Here is a 21,675-nt window from a genome sequence, read left to right as displayed (position 1 = left end):
TCTCTAACCACCATACCAAACCACACCTCTCTCTTCCTCAGAAGGTACACAGGTGACAAGTGTATTATGTGTCGTAGCTAATACTGGACTTTCCTTGGGAAATCACTTCTAGCTGGACTTGCCTGCAAAGGGAATGGATTTTTGAAGTGTTCCTAGTGTATACTAAATTTTGCTGGACTAGAGAAAGCTTAGAATAACAAAGAGTGGATAGTGTAGTTGCTTCATAAAAGTTGTCAGGTGGCAGGGCTGGCCATAAGGCAGGGTTCCCTCAATAGTTTTGTAAAAGAAAGACTTTAAAAGGTGCGTATTTTAACCATCTCTGCGGCACCATTTACTTATTTTTGTTGGGTTTTTAAACCACTCCTGAAGGCTTAAGGTGAAAAATGGCACTTGGAATGATGACAGTAAGAACAGTTCTATATAAAATAGACTCAAAAATTGCTTGGAAACTCTTTTCACCCACTGCAATTCAATGTTTACTCTTTCTCTTTAAAAAAATGGCTTATGTCGCTTCTGAAAGAGACTTTTGCCCTGATCTCTGAAGGAAGGGAGTTCTAAGGCCAAAAAGAGTCTCACTGTGCCTCTTTTGCAAGGGCGCACAAAAAATTGGCTGATTTTGGAAACAGAACAAAAATGTTGGGGCACCAGAACCATTCCTCTCCCCTTTCAGATCAACCAGTGCAGAGCCACACCATACATTACAATCAGTGCAAATCGCATGACACCCCCAAATAATCCTGGGAACTCCAGTTTCCTGTCATAGAGACCTGAAAGCCTGGCACCTCATCCTTGGAGGCAACTGCAGCTGAAGATCATTATTTTCTAGCCACTGATGAATTTAGAACATAAGAAGAACCTCCGGAATCGACAGTGGCCCATCTAGGCTAATATCCTGCTCTTGCTGTGGCCAACCAGATGCCTATGGGAAGCCTGCGTGCAGGATCTGAGTTCAACAACCCTATCCTTGCCTTTGGTTTTTAGAAGCTGGTACAGTGGTACCTCAACAGGGACGTGGGTGGCGCTGCGGGTAAAACCTCAGTGCCTAGGACTTGCTGATCGTAAGGTCGGCTGTTCGAATCCCCGCAGTGGGGTGAGCTCCCGTCGTTCGGTCCCAGCTCCTGCCCACCTAGCAGTTTGAAAGCACCCCTAAGTGCAAGTAGATAAATAGGTACCGCTTTATAGCGGGAAGGTAAACGGCGTTTCCGTGTGCGGCACTGGTGATGGCTCGCCAGTTGCAGCTTCGTCACGCTGGCCACGTGACCCGGAAGTGTCTTCAGACGGCGCCGGCTCCCAGCCTCTTGAGCGAGATGAGCGCGCAACCCTAGAGTCGGACACGACTGGCCCGTACGGGCAGGGGTACCTTTACCTTTACCTTTACAGTGGTACCTCGGGTTAAGTACTTAATTCGTTCCGGATGTCCGTACTTAACCTGAAACTGTTCTTAACCTGAAGCACCACTTTAGCTAATGGGGCCTCCTGCTGCTGCTGCTGCCGCGGCCGCGCCACCGGAGCACAATTTCTGTTCTCATCCTGAAGCAAAGTTCTTAACCTGAAGCACTATTTCTGGGTTAGCGGAGCCTGTAACCTGAAGCATATTGTAACCTGAAGCGTATGTAACCCAAGGTACCACTGTATTTAGAAGCCTACTGCTCCAACAGTGGAGGAGAATATAGGCATTCGGGTTGATAGCTTTATGTTTGAGGAACTTGTCTAATTTGTGTATCACATATTGTGAAAGCAAATTCCATAGTTCAGCTTTATTCTGTTATGAATCTCCTGCTGTTCGGCTTCATTGGATGAATCTGGAGTCTAATATTACGAGGGGGGGGGAGTGTCTCTGTTCCCCTTGTCCATACCACGTATAATTTGCATGGTTCCCCCATCTTACTTGTTTTCCTTTTGTATGTGAAAAAGCACCAAGAAATTGCCAGTGGGGTTCAGGGAAGGAGAAAGTTAAATGCAGCCCAAACTTTTTAAGGCAGAAGTAGCCATTCTGGGATTGCGACTACTTTTACCTGTCGTTTCTTGTACTGTATTGTTATTTTTTCCGGGGTTCGGCTAACCATGGCCTTGATTAACCCTTTGTGAATGTCTTGATTCTGTTTCCGTGGGAAATGTATTTAATCTCTGGAAAACAAAAGCCAAATCTCCTGATCCAGAATGGTGTATGAGTTACTGCCACGTTCCCATTCTGGCAGAGAGCTGCCTGCAGATGGTTTTGTCAGTTTGGAACAGAGCACCTTCCATTCGGCAGAAGACCTGATGACAGATGGAGTCACCTAGTTACACAAAAGTCTACAGTGAAATGTTATCACAAGGGATGTCCAGACACAATGTAAATGTCACTGATTGAAACTTGGATGCTAATTCTCTGGCGAAGCATGCATTCATTGGGTTTTTTTAAAAGTGAGGTTTGCGGGAACCTGAATGAAATTTGCTGGCTCGTTCTTAAAACTGTTTCATAAAGTGCTTGGGCAGGCTATCGGGTTGCCCCAACAGAGGAATGTCAACTTGAACGTACAGAAAAGTTGAGGTTAATCTTGAATATCTGTTGTGCTTTTCTGTTGCCTGTTTCTCTGTTGCCTGGATCACTGGAGAGTAGGGAGAAGATGTGTGTGTTGTACATTGATACAGTTATGAAATTTTATGCATAATGAACACAGTAAAGATATTAATGCAAAAAAGGAAAACTTAGCATTAAAAACTTTTCACACAATAAAAACATCACAAATGTACAGTGGTACCTTGGGTTACATACGCTTCAGGTTACATACGCTTCAGGTTACAAACTCTGCTAACCCAGAAATACTGTTTCAGGTTAAGAACTTTGCTTCAGGGTGAGAACAGAAATCGTGCTCCGGCGGTGCGGCAGCAGCAGGAGGCCCCATTAGCTAAAGTGGTGTTTCAGGTTAAGAACAGCTTCAGGTTAAGAACGGACCTCCGGAATGAATTAAGTATTTAACCCGAGGTACCACTGTATTAGGATTGTACTGCGCATACCTTCCTATGAGGAGGTCCATTCTACCTGATGTTGGCATTGGGCTTTTAGTGCGGTGACACCTGCCCATTAGAACCCCCTTCCCATTATACATTATTTACTAAAGTATTACTTATTAATACATCAGATAGGCACCTTTTCTATTGCTTCCAGCACTTGCTAAACACAGTCCTCTTTCAACAAGTTCTCTCAATGCAAATCCTTATTCCAGTTGGTGTCTGTATGGGATTCAAATTGATTTTAGTATCATCGCTAGCAACCCTTAGATACCAGGTGGCGATGATATTATTTAGCCAGAGATTTTGGTCTTAATTGCTGTTGATCTTTTAGTTGGGTGGGTTAAGTTGTGTCTTTTTAAAGTTATTTTAGTGCAAGCATTTTTAGTTAATGGTTTTTTTTAAAAAAAAATGGTATTGTCTCAAAAAAAAAAAAACCAACAACCAGCTTTGAGATAATTTTTTGTGGTAGGCAAAAAATTAAATATAATAAATAATAATATACAGTAACTTCCCTGCTCATTAAATAGACTATGTCATCTGAACTCCCAGAAAACAAATCAGGATGAATGCTCAATAAACATGATGTCTGGAAGTACCCACAAAAAGGGATTTGGGGCGGGGGAATGGGGAAGCAAATTTGGCTGATACTTCTTGAAACAAATAAGATAATGATAAAACATTATACTGTTCCCTCTCTGTGGTCTGTGGCTTCTAGAAGTTTGCACTTAGCTCAACTCACTTCTGATGCCGTACCCTGAGGAAATGGGGAGTTTGGGTGACTGACCATGGGAAGAGATTTAGCTTCAGCTTTGCTCATCTGTGTGCCCTTTTGAAATTAAAATCAAGGCACACCCCTATCCCTGCCCTGGATTAGATGGGGCAGACACATAATTAAATGATCTTGCACTTGTCTACCCAAATGTAAGTCTCACAGAATTCGTTGGAGGTTACTCCCCAGTAAATGGATGTAGGATTTCCGCCTAAATCTCTGGTTTAGTTTTTCCTTCATTGCTGCCTCTGTAAATCACCTTTCTGCCAAAAAGTTCGTGGTGATACATGTGTATATTTCAAGTGCGGCTGCCACTGTTGTGTCTAGTTTGTCACTAACTCAGGAAAATAGCAAAATGTTGATACCGTTCAACTGATGTAACTTGGATATGCAAGCTCTCTGTTCCTACACCTACATTTCTCTGAACAACGCAGCTCATCACCAGTGGATTATCACAGTGTGAAGCAATCGTGTTCAGCATATGGAACAAAAGCAGTCAACACAGTTTACGGAATCGGAACGATAAATCACCTTGACAGTTAAGTTAATTTCAGTGGTCTCTTTTCTGTGCTCAGACTGCCACAGTAAAAAAAAAGAGTGCCTGGTTTGGTAATATATTTGTCAGTATTTTCCATGAGTTACTGACCCTTCTCCTGAGGTCAGACTACATATGTTAATGATAATTATCACTGGTCAGTGAAGTAGCAGCAGGGGTCAAGAGGGTTGGTGATGTGCAGGACAGACAAAAACAGGATTTGGACTTTGACATGTCCGGAAGGAGAAGGGCGCTCTGTCTCTCACACTCACACACACAAACAAACACACACACACACACACACACACACACACTGTCTTCTTGCTCTAAGTCACTCCCTGAGAAACTATTTGCCTCAAAGGTGCAGTTTGCTCTAAATAGCAGCATACAGAGAAAACAACCCAAATAGCAGCACACAGAGAAAACAATCAGGAAACTGGGAGCAGGAGGGAGAAGAGAACGTGTCAACTGTGTCATACTACAGTGGTACCTCGGGTTACAGACGCTTCAGGTTACATACACTTCAGGTTACAGATTCCATTAACCCAGAAATAGTACCTCGGGTTAAGAACTTTGCTTCAGGATGAGAACAGAAATCGTGCTCCGGCAGCAGCGGGAGGCCCCATTAGCTAAAGCGGTGCTTCAGGTTAAGAACAGTTTCAGGTTAAGAACGGACCTCAGGAACGAATTAAGTACTTAACCACTGTACCACTGTATTTATTAATGAGCTCCCTTAGGACATTATCCACTCCATAATTCTGATTCCATGGAGAGAGTGGGACCTGCCTGCTGGCCTCACCCTCACCATTGCATCCCCTTTTTGACTCACCATTGCACTATCGATACATTGAGGTAATGTCCACTGTAATGTCAATTCCAGGAGGAATGGACACTGCAAGAGGCAGTTCTGGGAGGGGAGAAGCCAAGGTAGCTGGTTTCTATCAGCTTCTCCATCCCTCCTCTGCATCAGAGGTGGGTAAAGGTAAAGGACCCCTGGACGGTTAAGTCCAGTCAAAGGCAACTATGGGGTTGCGGCGCTCATCTCGCTTTCAGGCCAAGGGAACCGCCGTTGTCCACAGACAGCTTTCCCGGATCATGTGGCCAGCATGACTAAACCACTTCTGGCACAACAGAACACCATGACGGAAGCCAGAGCGCATGGAAATGCCGTTTACCTTCCCGTCACGGCGGTACCTATTTATCTACTTTCACTGGTGTGCTTTCAAACTGTTAGGTTGGCAGGAGCTGGGACAAAGCAACAGGAGCTCACTCTGTCGCAGGGATTCAAACCACCAACCTTCCAATCAGTAAGCCCAAGAGGCTCAGTGGTTTAGACCACAGCGCCACCCAGGCCAAGATGTCCCACCTCTGTGCCTGTAGCGGACAGTGCTCTAGAGAGGGCCACCCTATCTCGCCTGCTCCTCTGAAGTGGCCTGGTTTGTGGAGAGGGGCATCATGTCTTGTCTTTCTGCCTGAAGCAGCCCATTGGGCAGAGCAGGCCGCGGTGTCTCACCTCATCCTTTAAGGCAGCCTTGTGTTAGGGGGTTCTTTGCTTTGACTTGAGACCACTTCAGACAGTGTGCTCATATTTCTCTGTCCGATTACACAATAGGTAAGCTGTTCCAGTGAGGGTTTTGTGGGTCTTTTGGTCTTCATTACAGGTGAGTCAGCTTGGCATGATGTGGCAGAAAGGGGGGAAAATTGCACTTCTTCGTGCACAATTGGGGCAGCGCCATTAGCTGACAAGGTGATTAATCTCGCTGCCAGAAGACTTGCATTGCAAAGTGGCTCTTAATTGAGGTTCCGTCCAATTGTCTGTTGACCTGGGGGACTTGTCAATGATGAAGTATTAGAACCTCTGTTAGTGGAGCAGTGACCCCAATCCTATGGGGTTTTTCAGGGTGTGTGTGGCTTAGGAAAACATCTCTAAAAAGTGTGTCTTTGGGTGAGGAAGACACTGTGTCCAGACCCCACCTACCTCTAGTAATACTGTGTTTCTTGTCTGTCTGATGTTGTAGTTGAACAATACCAATACAAAATGACTTTGGAGAACAGATTTGCCAATGTAGTCAAGTCATTCAAATCAAAAGTGGGGTGATATAGTGCCTTTTCTTGTCTTGCGATGTCACACTAAGCTGTGACAGACTCCATCTCTAGTGAGGGGAGCTGGATAATGTGATAGTGCCTAAAAGTGTCTTTAAAATCTATAACTCTTGCTGTTATTAATGCAGAAAAAGTTTGGAATTAACTCACAGCGGTAGCGTTTGTTTTTATCTTTATGTATTTCTGTTTTTTATGTATTTAGATGTGGAACAGGAATGGAGAGCCCCTTTCTACTTCATTCAAGGAGCGGATCCTCAGTTTGGATTGATGAAAGCGTATTCAATTGGCGACTGTGACCATGGAGGCGACGAATGGGAAGAGGAACTCAAACTAACACAGCAAGCAGTGCAAGCGATTAACCAGCTGAACCCCAAACCGAAATTCTTCGTACTCTGCGGAGATCTCATACATGGCATGCCAGGTAGGATAGTTTTAAAAGAGAAAGAAACTGTTCCTGCTGGCACATTCCTCCAGAATCTGCTGGACTACTACAACGCCCATCTTCCAGATAGTTGCCCTTTTTTGGCAGGGGGCTGTCAGGAACTGGAGTCCAGCAAGAACTCCCTGCAAGCAGAGGTTGGGCAGGAGTCACCCCAGCTTCTAAAAACTGTGTTTATTCAAACAGGCCTTTCAAAGCTGGGATTCTCTGCCAACCAGCTCTCCCTGATGTGCTTGGTGCTTTTATTATAACGGTGTGTTTTGGCTCGTGACATTTTGTATGGAAGTGTAATTTATAAATAGTTTAAATAAACACAAGATCTGGAGGGTCACAGGCTTCCCACCCCTGCTGTAGTCTAACGAAATGCAGGTGCTGCCTTATACAGTGGCGCCTCGCAAGACGGAATTAATTCGTTTCGCGAATTTTTTCGTCTTGCGAAGCACGAAATCCCATAGGAATGCATTGAAAATCAATTAATGCGTTCCTATGGTCAAAAAAAGTCCAAACAAAGCCAAATTTGGTACAACAAGAGTTTATTAAGTGCTCTTTAAAGTCACACATACTGTAAAGAGCATTTCAAAATTCAAACCCAGAAATTTTTTTAAAAAACAGCAGAGTTGCCCAATGGTCACAGAAAATCATAAAAATGCAGAAAAAACCACACAAGCTTCCAGATTCTTGCAAAACCCTCCCCAACTGTTCCCCCAGCCACCCAGCACACAGAAATTCAAATCCAGAATTTTTTAAAAAAAACAGCAGAGTGGCCCAATGGTCACAGAAAATCATAAAAATGCAGAAAAAAACACACAAGCTTCCAGATTCTTGCAAACCCCTCCCCAACTGTTCCCCCAGCCACACAGCACACAGAAATTCAAATCCAGAAATTTTTTTTAAAAACAGCAGAGTTGCCCAATGGTCACAGAAAATCATAAAAATGCAGAAAAAAAACACACAAGCTTCCAGATTCTTGCAAACCCCTCCCCAACACCAAGTCCTTGAATTCCAAACACCCCAACCCAAAATCCAAAACCCCCCAAAAAAGTTTTAAAAGCTTAACTTACCAAATGGCTGCAAAAGAAGTTTTGGAAAAGCTTCAAAAATCACCAAAGTCTTTAAAAACCTCAAAAAAGGCTACTATGTACACTGCGTTCTATGAGTTGCTCCTCGAAGTCAAGTTGCAACTGTATTAATGGTGTTAAGAAAAAGGAAACAAAACTTGCAAGACGTTTTCGTCTTGCGAAGCAAGCCCATAGGGAAATTCGTCTTGCGAAGCAGCTCAAAAAACGGAAAACCCTTTCGTCTAGCGAGTTTTCCGTCTTGCGAGGCATTCGTCTTGCGGGGCACCACTGTACTGAATCAGACCCATTGGTCCATAGCTTGCTCAATATCGTCTACACTGGCTATCAGCAGCTCTCCAGGATTGCAGGCAGGGGTTTCTCCCAGCCCTCCCTGGAGATGCTGGGAAGGGAACCTGGGACCTCCTGATCTGTAGTTGTTACCTAAGAAAGGAAGCTCTTCCTTCTGAATGTCTCCTTGCACTGTGATGGGCAGCAGGTGGCCTGTGGGCTCTACCCGTCTTCCAACACCACATCTGGGTGAAGTAATCTTGTTAGCGAAATCAAAAGCCCGGCTTCCATTGAAAAATGAAATGCTAAGCTTCTCTCTCCCTCTCATGCTTATCGTAATAGATTTAGAAAGTATAACAATCAAAGACTAGCAACAAAGGCATTAGGTGAGAAGAAGCTTTGAATTTGTACTGGAGCAATGTTGGTTCTGTTTCACAAGAACTTCTTTTTTTCTGTTTAATGCATCCCCCCTTCCTTCCTCCGCCCCCCTTCCCCGTCAACTCTTCAAAATATGCTGAGTGCTATTACCTCTGGTTTGGCACCTCTCAGATCTTTTTTTATTTTTTAATTCCTCACTTCTTTTTTAGTGCTGGGAAATAATGATGATAAACCAGAGATCTGCAACCAATATATTTATTTCTGAAGTGTGTCTCTATACTGCTCCTTAACTTTTTTAAAAAATATATATCTTTATTAATTTAAAATAAATACGTTTATGAGAAAACAGACGTACATACAAGTAAACAAACATACAATCAAACGAACAAATAAAAGAAAAATCAAACAAACCACCACACTATAAGATACAAGAAGATTAATATAATTATCATCATATATACTCCTGATACTGAACACAATTATAAAATTTATAGAGAAGAAATTTAAAACTGACTTCCAGTTAATCTCACTGTACTTTATCCGTTACTTTATACCGCACAGTTACATATTTCTTATATAGAACTTATATTTCTACAATACTGCTCTTTAACTTATAAAAATTCAAAACCCAGTTTCTCAGGATGCCTACAACTGGCAGACTATGCTTTGAAGGGAGGCCTCATAGCAAGGGTGGAGAACCTTTGGGCTAGATGCCCCTTCAGGGCTGACCATTGGCCATGATAGCTGAGGCTGATGAGAACTGAAGTCCAACAACCTCTGGAAGGCTGCAGGCGCCCCTTCTCTCCCTTGTAACCAGGACACCTTCGCTGAAGGGAGGCAGGACTGAGATGGTTTGGAGAAAGCATGCCTGTACATGGCTCATTCTAGGTCTGATAAACCATGAGTTACTGGACCAAGGTGGCTATGTCTGAACCAGCCCTTTTGTATCACCTTGTGCAAATATCTGTCTCTTGGCCCTGGGTGGTATGGAGAGAGCTCCCTGGAGAAGTGGGAGAAGGATAAAAACATGATGCAGAAATAGTCTTTTTCTCCAGTTACCTTGCCACTGGTCTTCCTTTTCCTTGACCTCCTTCCTTCCTTCCTTCCTTCCTTCCTTCCTTCCTTCCTTCCTTCCTAACTTACCTTCCCATTGGGCTTCTCAGCTTTCTGGCTTACCCAACACCCCTTCTCTCTCTTACCTCTTTATTTCTTGACAGCACCACTAAGTAATTTATTTCTCTGTCTCCAAACTGATCTTCCTCTTTCCCACAAGAGCTGCTCACCCACTCCCCCTTGGTGTCTGATATGCTCATGAACTTTCCATGACATGAGTAGCAGTTCAGCCCAGAGGCTTTGTCTCGCAGGCGTTCGGCTGTCTCTGACAAAGGCAGCCCTCGATTTTCACTTCGTCTCTCTCCCTGCTCCTTTCCATAATAATCTTCCATATGGCTCACCTGTTGCTTACAATGGGACATAAAAAACCAACAACATATGAATATAATGATTCCTTGTAGCAAATGGTTCTTTTTCTATATGTGGGCAAATTGCCTTCAACCTCTCTGTCTTATTGAAACGTCACCCCAGCACCTTACAAATTGCTCATGTTCCGTGACGAGATCTACACAGAGATGCATCGTTATGAGTTTCCAAAGTGTCAGTTGCTTATTTCATCCAGAAAATAAGCAGTCGTCACTGTATGGAACTGGCATTAGGGGTGTGGGAGGTGTTCGATTCAGTTCACATTTAAAGGCGAGCTCAAATAATTTGCACTTTGAAACACGACGCAAACTGAAACGCAGCCTCATTTGAAATTTGCGTGTCTCTGAATTTTTCAGTGCTGTTCTGCAGCCAAGTAATGTGTACAGAAAAGCATATATATTAGCGCAAATAACCTAGAAACATGCATTATATTGGAGAAAACTGCTTTGCAAAAATATACATATGAGGGAAAACTCAACACAAAATGCAGTTAGGACAAATGAGCACTAAAATGCTGATGAATTTCCACACTGGCTTTTTAAAAAATCACAACTGATGTGGAGAAGTGAACATAAGAGTGAAAAAAATGAGAAACTGAAATGGACAGATTCTCCTGTTCTTAACTGACATGCCTGGGGTGTATTTACACAAAGGCTTATCAGTCATCTCTTTTTTCTTTCTCTGCATTCAAACTGTGGTCTCTTTTTCCCAGATGAGCACCTGAACTATAGTTTAGTGTCAGGTGGTTAAGCCTCAGGCTTGTGAGTCCTCTCTCTTCTCTGTCACAGCCGCAAGAAGGAAATTGGAAACTACAATTCCCAGGGTTCCTTTGGAAGGAGGGTTTGATTGTTAAACCACTGGGGATTACAGCTCTGTGAAGGGAACAGGGGTCTCCTCACATCTCTCAGAATCCTTAAGAAACTACAGTTCCCAGGATTCTTTGTGGGGAAGGCCGTGCTCATTTAAAGTGCTCTGATGCAAGTGGGGCATTTGATATTGCACCTGTTGTACCAAGTTCTTCATTGTCAGAGGAAAAAAGTTTCTGGATGAAATGGCGGAGGATGAGGAGGATTTTAGGCTGATCCACCAGTGGCAATTATTATGTTCCTTTTTAGCCATAGTGATTGAATAGAGCTTCCAGGTTTAGAGACAATGTACCTTTGGATACCTGTTGATGGAGAACAAACCTAGGAAAGAGGGTCGCTTGTCTTTATGTCCTCATTGTGGGCTTCCCAGAAGCAACTGGTGAGTTGTTGTCAGGAATGTGATGGCGGATCCGAGATGGACCTCTGTTACGGTACAGTAGGGCTCAATTAATGCTCTTAATGTTACCGTTTCCCAGCCTAACCTGCCTTACAGGGCTGTTATGGTGAAAATGGGAGCATGGGGACGATGTGTGCCACCTTAAGCTCCTTGGTGGAAAACTGGAATATGAATTTAATAACTTGAGGGATTGCCTTAGGATATGCCCTCTTGACCGCTTTGATCTGTGAAAATGGCACTGTCACTGGCGTCACATAATATTCATTGGTTGCTTGTACGAAATCGACCTTTTAGCATGGCAGCATCTACAGTTTTAGCATATTGTAGATTTGAGTTATTCCCTTTTATTCTTGTTTATAACTGTGTCTTTTACTGATATCTTTAAATTTTCATTATCCATCATTTTTAATGAAAATAATAAGAAGCAAAATGTATAAGGAGGTTAATATAACTAACATTACAGTGTGTATCTTGAGTTGAGAACTTAATTCATTCCAGAGGTCTGTTCTTAACCTGAAGCACCACTTTAGCTAATGGGGCCTCCCGCTGCTGCCACACTGCTGGTGTGCGATTTCTGTTCTCATCCTGAAGCAAAGTTATTAACCTGAAGTACTATTTCTCAGTTAGCGGAGTCTGTAACCTGAAGCGTATGTAACCTGAAGAGTATGTAACCTGAGGTACCACTGTAGTTGTAAATGAATACAGACAGACAACAAGAATTGTATAAACAGGAGGATTTATTTATTTATGGATATACTATGGGCAAATATGGAAAATGAATAACAATATACAAAATGGATGAAAATAATGCGATAAAATTATATGTGATATAAAAAACCAGAAGAAGGAAGGAGGGAAGTCAGCGCTTAGGAGCAAGTATAAATGTAAAATGCAATACATTATGTGTATGTGGAATATGCAGCCGGAAAACTAATAAAATTATTTGGATAACTTTAAATTTTGTTTTTGTAAACTGCTTAGAGGTTTTATTTACAACCAAGCAGCAAATAAGATGAGTCAGATGCTAACTACATAGGTTAAGAGCATTTTGAAGCAGGAAGAATGTAAGGCCAGACTCCTGGATCAGACCCCATCTAGTTCAGCATCCTTTTCTCACAGTGGCTTGTCAGTGGGCACCCTGCAAGGTGGACATGAACACAACAGCACTCTGCCTACCTGCAGTTACCTGCAGGTGGTAATCAGAGGCTTAATGTCTCTGATAGTGGAGGTAGAACATAGCCATAAGGCTAGTGGCTGTTGAAAGCCTTCTCTTCCGTACGAAGAGGCACTTAGGAAGCTGGCTTAGATTCAGACCATGGGGCCATCCATCTCAGTACAGTGGTACCTCGGGTTACATATGCTTCAGGTTACATATGCTACAGGTTACAGACTCCACTAACCCAGAAATATTACCTTGGGTTAAGTACTTTGCTTCAGGATGAGAACAGAAATCGTGCTTCGGCGGCAGCAGGGGACCCCATTAGCTAAAGTGGTGCATCAGATTAAGAACAGTTTCAGGTTAAGAACAGACCTCCAGAACGAATTAAGTTCTTAACCCAAGGTACCACTGTACTGTTGACACAATACTATCTCCCAGCCCTACCCGGAGATACCGGGGATTGAACCCAGGAACTTCTGCTTGCAAGGCAGACACTCTACCGCTGAGCTATGACGGCGCAATGCTTACAGAGAACGAGAATACAGTGTAATACTTCCCATAATATTTCAAAAGGGCTGCTCTCTCCTCTCCTCCTTCTCCCCTCGGTTTGCCAAATGTTACCAAATATACATTTTAGTCGCACAACTTATAAAACATTTAAACGGAACATATTGAACACAGCCAAGATCGCTTCTGCGCTGCTTGCCGTGTTTGCTCTGCACTTGTGTAAACATTGACAGTAGCCCCCTGTGCTGTTTTCGAGCCCTAGCTAGGAAGCGAAAGAACAGCCGCTTCTTCCTCTGGAGGTCTTTTCGCGCCTACTTCTACAAACAGTCTTCTGTGCCATCCGGATTACTTTGGGGATAAATGGCTTTGCACACGGCCATGCATTATTAAAAAGTGTCTTTTTTTAAAAAAAGAAAAGGGGAAAAAGGAAAACTAGCGCTAATGGCTAGCTAAGTTGTGTCCAAGGATGTGAAAGCAAGTGGTTAAGTACAGAGTGTCTCAGTTGACTGCAAATACCATCAGTTGTGGAGGATGACGCAAGACTCAACCCATGTGGTGTGAATCCCCAAGATCTCAGCAAGGACTTATCAGGGACAGTGACTGGTTCCCTGCATAGGAACATAGGCAGCTGCCTTAACACTGAATTTGACAGATGCTCCACCTAGTTCAGCATTGTCTATGCCACGGTTTCCCAAACGTGGGTCTCCAGCTGTTTTTTGGACTACAACTCCCATAATCCCTAGCCAGCAGGACCAGTGGTCAGGGATGATGGGAACTGTATTCCAAAAACAGCTGTAGTTTGGGGGACCCTGACCTACACTGACATGCAGCAACTCTCCAGGGTTTAAGGTGAGGGGTGTTGCCAACCCAACCTTGGAAATCAGACCTGAGACATTAGCAGACATAGTCCTTCCCACCTCTATAGAAGCCCAGCCCCGGGCTTAGTGGGAGAATATTTGCTTGATCTTATATTATTAATAGGGACGCGGGTGGCGCTGTGGGTTAAACCACAGAGCCTAGGACTTGCCGATCGGAAGGTTGGCAGTTCAAATCCCCATGACAGGGTGAGCTCCTGTTGCTCAGTCCCTGCTCCTGCCGACCTAGCAGTTCGAAAGCACGTCAAAGTGCAAATAGATAAATAGATACCGCTACCTATTTAAGGTAAACGGCATTTCCGTGCGCTGCTCTGGTTCACCAGAAGCGGCTTAGTCATGCTGGCCACATGATCCGGAAGCTGTACGCCGGCTCCCTCGGCCAATAAAGCGAGATGAGCGCCGCAACCCCAGAGTCGGCCACGACTGGACCTAATGGTCAGGGGTCCCTTTACCTTTACTATATTATTCATGCATTTATTTATTTATTTATTTATTTCCTATACCACCCTTCATCCAAAGATCACAGGGAGGTTTACAATATGAAAACACAAAAAATGCATACCATAATAACAAACGGAAACACTAACCTCACATGCCCACAGTTTAAAAGGCTATTGATTGTTTAATTTGCCAAAGGCCTGGGAGAATAGGAATAGTTTTGCCTGACACCTAAAGATGTGTAACGAAGGGGCCAGGCGAGCTTTCCTGGGGAGAGCAGTCCACAAGTGGGGAGCCACCACAGAAAAGGCCCATTCTCATTTTGCCACCACCCAGACCTCTCGTGGAGGAAGCACACAAAGAAGTGCCTCAAATGATGCTTGCAGGGTCTGAGTCAGTTCATATGGGGAAAGGTGATCCTTGAAGTATTGCAGTCCTGAGTCGTTTAAGGCTTTATAGGTCAAATCAGCACTTTGAATAGGGCCCAGAAACTAATTGGCAGGCAAGTACAGCAAGGCCGGGATTGGCATTACAGTGGTACCTCAGGTTAAGAACTTAATTCGTTCTGGAGGTCCGTTCTTAACCTGAAACTGTTCTTAACCTGAGGTACCACTTTAGCTAATGGGGCCTCCCACTGCCTCCGTGTGATTTCTGTTCTCATCCTGAAGCAAAGTTCTTAACCTGAGGTACTATTTCTGGGGTAGCAGAGTCTGTAACCTGAAGCGTATGTAACCTGAAGCGTATGTAACCCGAGGTACCACTGTATATATTCAAAGTGGCTTGCCCTGGTGAGCAACCTGGCCAATAAATTCTGCACCAGCTGAAGTTGCTGAACTGTCTTCAGAGGCAGCCCTGTTTGCCTCCTTGCTACAAACAGTAGTGCCATGTATATGGGGAGTTAAGCTAACTCTACTCTCCCGCTTTCTAGTGGGTTAGATCAGAGTTTAGTATTTATACAACTTTGTGTGTGTGTGTCTTGGTTTAGAATCTCTAGCTTTAAAAAAAAAATTTAAAAATATTTAGTATTATTTTAAATAGTGTTCTTTGTTCAAGGGCTTCCAGAATTAGAACGAAGCAATGATGGGATGCAAAAATAATTCTGCTGCTGATTGCAATGAAGAAAATGACCTGATTAAGGAAATTGTCACAGGAAAGCGGGAATTAAGTCTGTTGTTCTTCTAAGGATTTGAATAAATCTTTTCTCCTGTTTCTTAATATAATATTTGAGGTTGTGGGGGGAAGGAGGAGAGACACTGACTTTTGGTAATCCCAAAACACAACCTGCCCCCGCATAATCAGTTTTACAAGATGCATCCAGTTGTGGTTTCAGGCTACAAAATTGATGGCCTCTGATCTGCAGGCGTTTTGGTTGCTGTCTCCTTGGAGCCAATGAATATACGAAACAAATTTATGTGGTGATAAATTCATGCAGCTACAAGACTGGTGCCCAGGTTTTTGGAGTTTGTTTGTTTTTAAAGAGAGATGGACTAATTTAGTGTTATTGTTTTTTAAATTGCTGTGGTGGTTTAGTGTGCTGAGTTGTTAAGTTCATAATACTAGAGCTCGTGGAAATCCAACAGAGCTCAGTGTTGGAAAATTCAGGAGGACATATAAAAGAAAATACCTCTTCCCACAGTGCATAGTTAAACTATGGAACTCTTTCACACGGGATGCAGTAATGACGACCAACTTGGATGGCTTTAAAAGAGAACTAGACAAATTCATAAGGGACGCAGGTGGCGCTGTGGGTTAAACCACAGAGCCTAGGACTTGCCGATCAGAAGGTCGCCAGTTCGAATCCCTGCGACGGGGTGAGCTCCCGTTGCTCGGTCCCAGCTCCTGCCAACCTAGCAGTTCGAAAGCACGTCAAAGTGCAAGTAGATAAATAGGTACCGCTCCAGCGGTTTTCGTGTGCTGCTCTGGTTCGCCAGAAGTGGATTAGTCATGCTGGCCACATGACCCGGAAGCTGTACGCCGGCTCCCTCGGCCAATAAAGCAAGATGAGCGCCGCAACCCCAGAGTCGGTCACGACTGGACCTAATGGTCAGGGGTCCCTTTACCTTTACCTTTTAGACAAATTCATAGATGAAAAGGTTGTCAATGGCCACTAGCCATGATGGCTGTGCTCTGCCTTTACAGTCAGAGGCAGTATTTTTTCTGAATAGCATAGAATTGTGGGGTTGGAAGGGACCCCCAAGGATAATCTAGTCCAACCCCTTGCAATGCAGGAATTTCAGCTACAGCACACAAGACAGATGACCATCCAACCTCTGCTTAAAAACCTCCAATGAAGGCGAACAAGGACACACAAAAACCCAGGAATCAGAGACCCGTGTTGCTTCCAGAAACAGGAATGCTCAAGAGGGAGACCTTAAATAGTGCAACCTCCTAGGCTACTGGTCTTCAACGGTTGGATCGGGACCCACCAATGTGTCATGCCTTGCTCCAAAGTGGGTTACAACAGGAGCACTTCCGGTATGCAGATATATGACCAAAGATTAAGAAATGGGGGCCCCAGTGTGTGCTAGGGCAAAAAAAGGGGTACTGGGTATGAAAAGGTTGAAGGGGTTTGTCGGAGACCACACCCCAACTCTGGCTGCTGGTAGTAAAGGAATTTCAGGGGTTGCTTACTCACAAGCAGCCTGACAATTCTGGGTCTGTAGACTGATAATAATAATAATAATAATAATAATATATTTATGCCCCGCCCATCTGGCTGGGCTTCCCCAGCCACTCTGGGCGGCTTCCAACAAAATATTAAAATACAGTAATCCATCAAACAAGGGACACCGGTGGTGCTGTGGGTTAAACCACAGAGCCTAGGACTTGCCAATCAGAAGGTCGGCGGTTCAAATCCCCGTGGCTGCGTGAGCTCCTGTTGCTCGGTCCCTGCTCCTGCCAACCTAGCAGTTCGAAAGCATACCAGTGCAAGTAGATAAATAGGTACCGCTCCGGTGGGAAGGTAAACGGTGTTTCCGTGTGCTGCTCTGGTTTGCCAGAAGCGGCTTAGTCATGCTGGCCACATGACCTGGAAGCTGTACGCCCGTTCCCTCGGCCAATAAAGCGAGATGAGCGCCGCAACCCCAGAGCTGGTCATGACTGGACCTTTACCTTTTAATCCATCAAACATTAAAAGCTTCCTAAACAGGTCTGCCTTCAGATGTCTTCTTAAAGTCTGGTAGTTATTGTTCTCTTTGACATCTGGCGGGAGGGCGTTCCACAGGGCAGGTACCACTACCAAGAAGGCCCTCTGCCTGGTTCCCTGTAACTTGGCTTCTCGCAGTGAGGGAACCGCCAGAAGGCCCTCGGCGCTGGACCTCAGCTGAACCCATGCTATGATGTTGCTCTTTGGCCTGGTCCTGGACCTTTGGTACCGTTGTCCTTGCCGTGTGGAGTGTCTGGTCTACCCTCTGAGGACTCAGTGCCTGGTTCACCCTCCAAGGCCTCTGGCCCCAGAGATTGCCAGGGGTTGAGCCTGAGACTTTCTGTATTCAAAGCATGTGGTCTGCCTCTGAATAGTGGTGCCTCCTCTTCGGAGAAGAATGGCCAAAGCACAGCTGCTGTTGAGCTGCTCTGGTGTCGAGGCCTAGGCACATGGCGACTTCCTAGGATTCCAAGAGCTCGGGGGCAATAAATAGCATCCTTATCAGCTAAACTAGGACGCAATCAAGCAGAACACTTGGGAGCGCATTATGAGCCATTAAAAGGAAGTAAGTAATCAGTGGCAATGTCTTCAGTTATGTAGAGGGTGATTAAAATTGGTTTGTACTTGGGATCATTATTAGTAGTAGTGTGAGAAGCTTTCTTTTTTATTGTGTGACCATGTATAGCGCTACCAAGAACTGTGGAGTTTAATCATGCATTTCATCAGATAGATATTTGCAGTGTAGAGACTTTGCCAGAAATACTGAGGTGCATGCGTCACCCCCCACCCCAGAAAATTATAGTTTTGTTGTTAGGAGGCCATGCTGCTGTGGACTGTGTTACATCAGCAGAAGACATGATTGCCATGTACATAATTTCAATGGGTCAGTCTGCTGTAAAATGCATTTACTGCATTTTGGGAACAGGTGCCATCTTTTTTCTCCTCCTCTCTGCCCCGCAGTGAACTCAGGGGGAACATTTTCCTCCGGTTTTTAGAAGCCAGGTTAGCACAGCACTGATTGGGCAGCTCTTTTGTCAGTCACAAAGTCGCACCCCCTTCCTCAAGGCCAGCAAACTTTTTCAGCAGGGGGGCCGGCCCACCGTCCCTCAGACCTTGTGCGGGGCCGGACTATGTTTTGAAGGGAAAAAATGAACGAATTCCTATGCCCCACAAATAACCCAGAAATGCATTTTAAATAAAAGCACACACTCTACTCATGTAAAAACACGCTGAGTCCCAGACCATCTGCAGGCCAGATTTAGAAAGTGATTGGGCCGGATTCGGTCCCCGGGCCTTAGTTTGCCTACCCATGCTCAAGGCTATGGCTGACCATTGTCCCTCCCCTCCCCTACCAGCTTCTATTATATTGAGTGGGCAGGTGGAGAAATTTTGGTGCCAATCATAAAACATGCAAGGCGTTACAAAACAAAAGAACACGGCTCACCTGATTTTTTTGGGGGGGAGGGTATCATGGAATCCCGGAGATGGTCTGTTAGGGTCAAAAACATTTTGAGCCCGAACATTGCATTGCCTTCCAGGAACATAATGCCAGTAGCATCCAGAGCAAGTGATGTAGACTTTTCCTTTGTATATTAGGCACACACGCAGCCCTCTGTTCTCCACCCATCCAAGCAAAAGGCGTTATCAGAGGATGCATTCCAACCAGGAAAGAACACTCAAGGAGGATGCAAAACGAAGCCTGTGTTTGGGGGCGTATGGCCTGGAAAGAAGAGGTGTGACCTGCAGAAAGTCCTGAAGGCCAGACAGAGAGGCCATGTCTCATGTCATCAATGAATGTGGGCAAAGCAGAGTTCAACCTGATCCTGTTGCTCTTTCAAGATAACGTATGTAAATAACCTAGACCAGAAAGCAGCTATCTCCATTGAGCGCTATAGGTTCCAACCACTTTAATGCCAAAGTCTGTCACCTGGTTAAGCGGGATCACATGATGTGGTTCCAATCCTTCTTTGTCGTCGTTCAGCAGCTGCTTGTGAGTCGAGGACCCACCACCCGCATAGGAGTATAATAAGACACAAAGACATGTTATTTTAGGTTAATGGGCAAAATTAGGCCACAACTTTTATTGGTTACAGCATGTGAGTAGCATTGGCTTAGACATTAGATGAAACAGCAATACCAGACTCCACCCCGCACAGCCGGGAGTCATATCAGGGTTAACAACCAATGGGAGGAGCTTGTTGATGCAAATACAACTGGAAGCTTCCCCGTGATGTCACCGGGGGTCGTGCCATGGCCCTAGCCACCAACAGGGCATCGAACAGGATCCACGGCTGCTGGATTCCTTTAATGGAATACCCAAAAGAGGAGAGGTAGATGATGGTGCATACCCAATCCTCCAACACAGCACACCTCCAACAATGCCTAACTGCCAATACCAGAAAGTTGTGACGAATTGCTACGAGGTAGGTGAAAAAACCAAGAGGCTGGTGCCAATTTGTCAAACGGATAAAAAAGTCCTACCAGGCCCCTTGGGCAAGCAAGGCAACCAACCGAAGTCCATAGCAAGGTCAATATGCAAAAGAAGCTGACCTAAGAGGGAGGGAGGGCGGGAGATCCGAAGAAAGCAGGAACAGACTGGGAGCAGAGCCCTGGCGCAGCTGTTTAAATGCGGCTAGCCCCGCCCACCAGCCGGCCCTATTGGTCAGCTGAAAGGCTTGGGCACGGCAGCAGAAGCAATCAGGGGCAGGGAGCCGAGCACGCCTCCCTGCCCCAGCGGGAAGCTGCTCCCGCTCAGAACCCCTCCCCTCTGGGAGGAGGAGAGGCCTTTCCAAAAAAAGGAGAACAGAGCTTCACTCTTCTCCGTATCTATGGGAGAGTTATCTCTCTTGCAGTTTACTGGTGCTGTGGAAGTCTGAATAGCTTTTGGATCTCTAGTTTTATAAACCACTAGATCAAAACCAATTTTTTAAAAAAAATGTCTGCATGAACAGGTTTGCAAAACATGATTAAAATATTGTACTGGCCTCCTCCTGGAGCATTAGAAAACAAGCTTACACCACCTTCCATGTGACAGCCCTTCAGATATTTGAAGATGGGCTATCATATCACCACTTAGTCTTCTCCAGGCTAAACATACCCAACTCCCTCAACCATTCCTCATAAGGCTTGGTTTCCAGACCCTTTTGTTGTGTAGATTGCTGGTGTCTGCATGCCTTCCAGCTTGTCAATATACTTCTTAAACTGTGGTGCCCAGATGTGGACACAGTATTCCGGGTGAAGTCTGTTGACAGATTATGAAATGGTGGTACATAAGTACTTGAAGAAGAAGAAGAAGAATTTGGATTTGATATCCCACTTTATCACTACCCGAAGGAGTCTCAAAGCGGCTAATATTCTCCTTTCCCTTCCTCCCCCACAACAAACATTCTGTGAGGTGAGTGGGGCTGAGAGACTTCAGAGAAGTGTGACTAGCCCAAGGTCACCCAGCAGCTGCATGTGGAGGAGCGGGGACGTGAACCTGGTTCACCAGATTACGAGTCCACTGCTCTTAACCACTACACCATACTGGCAACAGAGGACCTTGCCTTAACACAGAGGTTGTTGCCTTGGCACTGACTGACATGGCAGCACTTTCTGTGGCTTGCTGTGTACCACTTAGTGGGCAGAAAGGCAGATTAGGAATATTTAAAATGCCCAAGCTTTCCCCCAGAGAGCCCACTACAAGGCATGCTGCATGGGGCAGATAACTAAATTACCTTCCACAAGTTGCTCCAAATGTTGACAGATTTTTAAGTAGATGCTACAAGTGCACGCCACAACCTCCTTCAAGCTTCATTTATTGCCCGGTGAACTATTCTGTAGCCATTAATGACCAGGCAAAGTGGTTTTGCCTGCAATTTTTTTTTAAATGTCCAGCAGACAGAACCACACTGAACTTGATATGTACCTGATATGATAATGGATGGGTGAGGCCAAGGCCTGCATCGCTTAACAGTTCCTTTTAGACACAGGCCTCTGGAGCTCATCGTCAGCAAATGGAAAAGGCCACGGCATAATCACAGCAGATTATTGATTGTGTTGCCATTGAAGCATTGGAGGGTACGAGGAATGCAAGGCTTGTGAACGCCTGAGGAGATGTTAGCACCACATTGCCACCTGCCTTGGGAACACCCATTGTTTTAATTATTGAAACTCAGTCGGAGCCGGTATGGTGTACAGTAGTAGTAGATAACGTTGCATTGGGTTATTTAAAAAAAATATGTTTTGTATGTTTTGGATAGT

The 21,675-nt window shown here is 44.8% G+C and overlaps 1 protein-coding gene across 1 annotated transcript in view; it reads left to right on the top strand.

Annotated features, from left to right (window-relative positions):
- Positions 1–21,675, top strand: part of CPPED1 (calcineurin like phosphoesterase domain containing 1) — a 71,835-nt gene that overhangs the window by 2,613 nt on the left and 47,547 nt on the right. Inside the window, exon 2 of the mRNA XM_080981847.1 lies at positions 6,607–6,825. Within this exon, the coding sequence (XP_080837973.1) occupies positions 6,607–6,825 (219 nt within the window). The remainder of the gene's footprint in view (positions 1–6,606; positions 6,826–21,675) is intronic.

Source organism: Podarcis pityusensis (assembly GCF_964106645.2).
Source record: "Podarcis pityusensis genome assembly, chromosome: 14".
In the NCBI taxonomy this organism is placed as follows: domain Eukaryota; kingdom Metazoa; phylum Chordata; class Lepidosauria; order Squamata; family Lacertidae; genus Podarcis; species Podarcis pityusensis.
This window is presented reverse-complemented; position numbering and strand designations above follow the sequence as displayed.